At 40.2% G+C, this 2,708-nt stretch overlaps 1 protein-coding gene across 1 annotated transcript; it reads left to right on the top strand.

Moving 5' to 3' along the window:
* The first annotated feature begins 290 nt into the window (after positions 1 to 290).
* On the top strand, positions 291 to 2,567 carry LOC108210615 (probable isoaspartyl peptidase/L-asparaginase 2). The gene is made up of 4 exons (XM_017381979.2): positions 291 to 602; positions 1,008 to 1,241; positions 1,653 to 1,739; positions 1,864 to 2,567. Exons 1-4 carry the CDS (start codon positions 441 to 443, stop codon positions 2,350 to 2,352), a joined length of 972 nt encoding a protein of 323 aa, XP_017237468.1. The 5' UTR covers positions 291 to 440; the 3' UTR covers positions 2,353 to 2,567.
* Positions 2,568 to 2,708: the final 141 nt, after the last annotated feature.

Here is a 2,708-nt window from a genome sequence, read left to right as displayed (position 1 = left end):
GAAATGCAAAATAAAATACGAAAAAGAAAACCAAAAAATGCGTGGAATTCTAATCTTGTACACTGTATGCTAAATAAAACGATCCATATTTTACTAAAAAAAAAGCTTATGTTTAGTATAATCTGAGGTCAAATACTTATCATTCTTCGTATCAAAGGATAGCTACCGATATGTACAGCTACACACGTGTAATAAACTCAACCGGAATCGCAGGGCACGAATAAACTAAATTTTATTACAAATATTTCACGTCCGCAAAACCACTATAAATACGAAGGAGCCGCGCAGCCTCATAACACATTCACTCGAATATTAAGCAAGCTCTGAAATCTTTAGAGCCACTGTAAAAAATTCGAGCAAAGAAAAAAAGAGAAAAAAGAGAGAGCCCGGTTTTAGTAAATACAAGGAAAAACCCTACCAAAGCAGAGGCAGAGGCGGGGATGGGTGGTTGGGCTATTGTTGTACATGGTGGCGCCGGCGTCGACCCAAACCTCCCGGCTGAGCGTCAGGAAGAGGCTAAACAGCTTCTCACTCATTGTCTCAATCTCGGCATTTCTGCTCTGCGCTCCTCCCTCCCTGCTATCGATGTCGTCGAGCTCGTTGTATGTTTGTTCGTCTCGATGTTTATTTATTTAAACGGTTTTTCTAGCGTGTGTCCATGTGTTTAAATTATTTTTTTTTCGTGTTTCGATGCGTTGCTTTTATTTTTTGCCAGTTCGTAGTCTGAATCATATGGGAACTAGCATTTTTTGCATTATATTGGTCGTTGGTCGTTTTCACATATTAATTTTTACGTGTTTTACGCCAGAAATTCATGACTGAGGCATTGTGCATGTGATAAGGACCTTTTGATTTTATGAATGTGTTACACTAGTGGTAAAGAGAGCCATTTTGTTGGTTTTGAATTGCTAATTTATTCGGGACTGATTTTTGTGTTTGTTATGATTTTGTTCATGGTTATGAAGATGAGAAATGAGGAGGTTGATTTTGTTATGTGTATGGTGCAGGTGAGAGAATTGGAAACAAATCCATTCTTCAATTCGGGGCGTGGATCTGCCCTGACTGAGAAAGGAACGGTGGAGATGGAAGCGAGTATTATGGATGGGAATGGCAGACGCTGCGGTGCAGTTTCTGGCGTTACCAGCGTTAAGAATCCCATCTCACTTGCCCGTTTGGTCATGGACAAGTCGCCCCACTCTTATCTCGCCTTTTCTGGTGCTGAAGCATTTGCCAAAAAACATGTAAGGTTTTCTAAATTTTCGGCCTCAAATTAAATTAATATTCCATACAAGGATATTTGGAGACGTTTAATTATGGATTTTAAACGAGTCTAATGGTTTGCAGGTTTTTTTTTCTGGCATGTTTTGTGTTTGTTGTTCTCTGTTTTGATTGTTATCTCTTTTATGAATATTTCAAGTTCAGCCGTGACACAACTAGTAATTATTTTCTTAGGTTGGCGTCATCACTTTTAGTCACAATTAGTTGAAGGAACTTACTGATATAGAAAGTAGTGGCAAATTGGTAGAGGAGAACTCGGAGATAAGCATATATTACGTTCTTACCTATGTCATAACTACTTGGTAGTGAGAAATTTAAGCACGGCATTATGTTTATGAAATTATGATAGAATTGAAAATATGTTGTTTTGCCAGGACATGGAAATGGTGGATAATGAATACTTCATTACTGAGGACAACAAGGGCATGCTAAAACAGGCAAAAGAAGCCAACACCATCCTGGTACATTATGTTTCGATTTTCACACAAGCACACAATTTATAACTTTTTCTTTAATATAAATCTTTAAAATGAATGAAATGTAATTAACTTTTATCATCTTGATTTTGTAACATGGAATGAGCAGTTCGACTACAGAGTCCCGTTGGATTCCTGTGGCGCGGGCGTGGAGAGTCCGATTGTGATGAATGGGCTCCCTATTAGCGTCTATGCGCCAGAGACTGTTGGCTGTGCTGTGGTGGACAGCCAAGGCCGGTGTGCAGCTGCTACATCCACTGGTGGCCTCATGAACAAGATGATGGGGCGAATTGGTGATTCCCCTCTAATTGGTGCTGGAACCTACGCATGTGATTTATGCGGGGTCTCTTGCACTGGGGAAGGCGAGGCCATCATACGTGGAACTCTGGCACGTGATGTTGCTGCAGTGATGGAGTACAAAGGGTTGGGCCTGCAAGAAGCAGTGGACTTTGTGGTGAAAGAAAGGCTCGACGAGGGGAAGGCCGGACTAATAGCAGTGTCCAAGACTGGAGAAGTGGCGTATGGATTCAATTGTGTAGGAATGTTTAGAGGATGCGCAACTGAGGATGGGTTCATGGAAGTCGGCATTTGGGAATAGATAGCCCATGGCTAGTATTTGGTTGGAAGGCCTCTTTGCTTTGGTGGTTCGATTAATAAATAGAAACCATAAAAAGTGTCAGCTTGTTGACAAAACTGTTGTGGTTTTGTTTTGTTTTTTTCTTATCTTTCTGTCCTTTTATGTTAAGCTAGCTGGTGTCTACAACAATGTAGTGATGTTGTGATGATGATATATGTTTCATTGCTTTTCATCAACCAGAGTAATTTCTATTCTGTTTCTTTTTAATATTTGATATGAATATGTGAACCACAAGTGCCAGGAAGCCAGACCGGAGAGAGGAAATTTGCAGGCAATTAGAGTATGCGACTCGAAACTCCACTATAATGTATCTGTTC

The sequence above is a fragment of the Daucus carota genome, chromosome 3, assembly GCF_001625215.2.
Source record: "Daucus carota subsp. sativus chromosome 3, DH1 v3.0, whole genome shotgun sequence".
NCBI classification, from domain to species: Eukaryota; Viridiplantae; Streptophyta; class Magnoliopsida; order Apiales; family Apiaceae; genus Daucus; species Daucus carota.
Note: the sequence above shows the minus strand (reverse complement) of the source record. Positions and strands in the feature narration are given on the sequence as shown.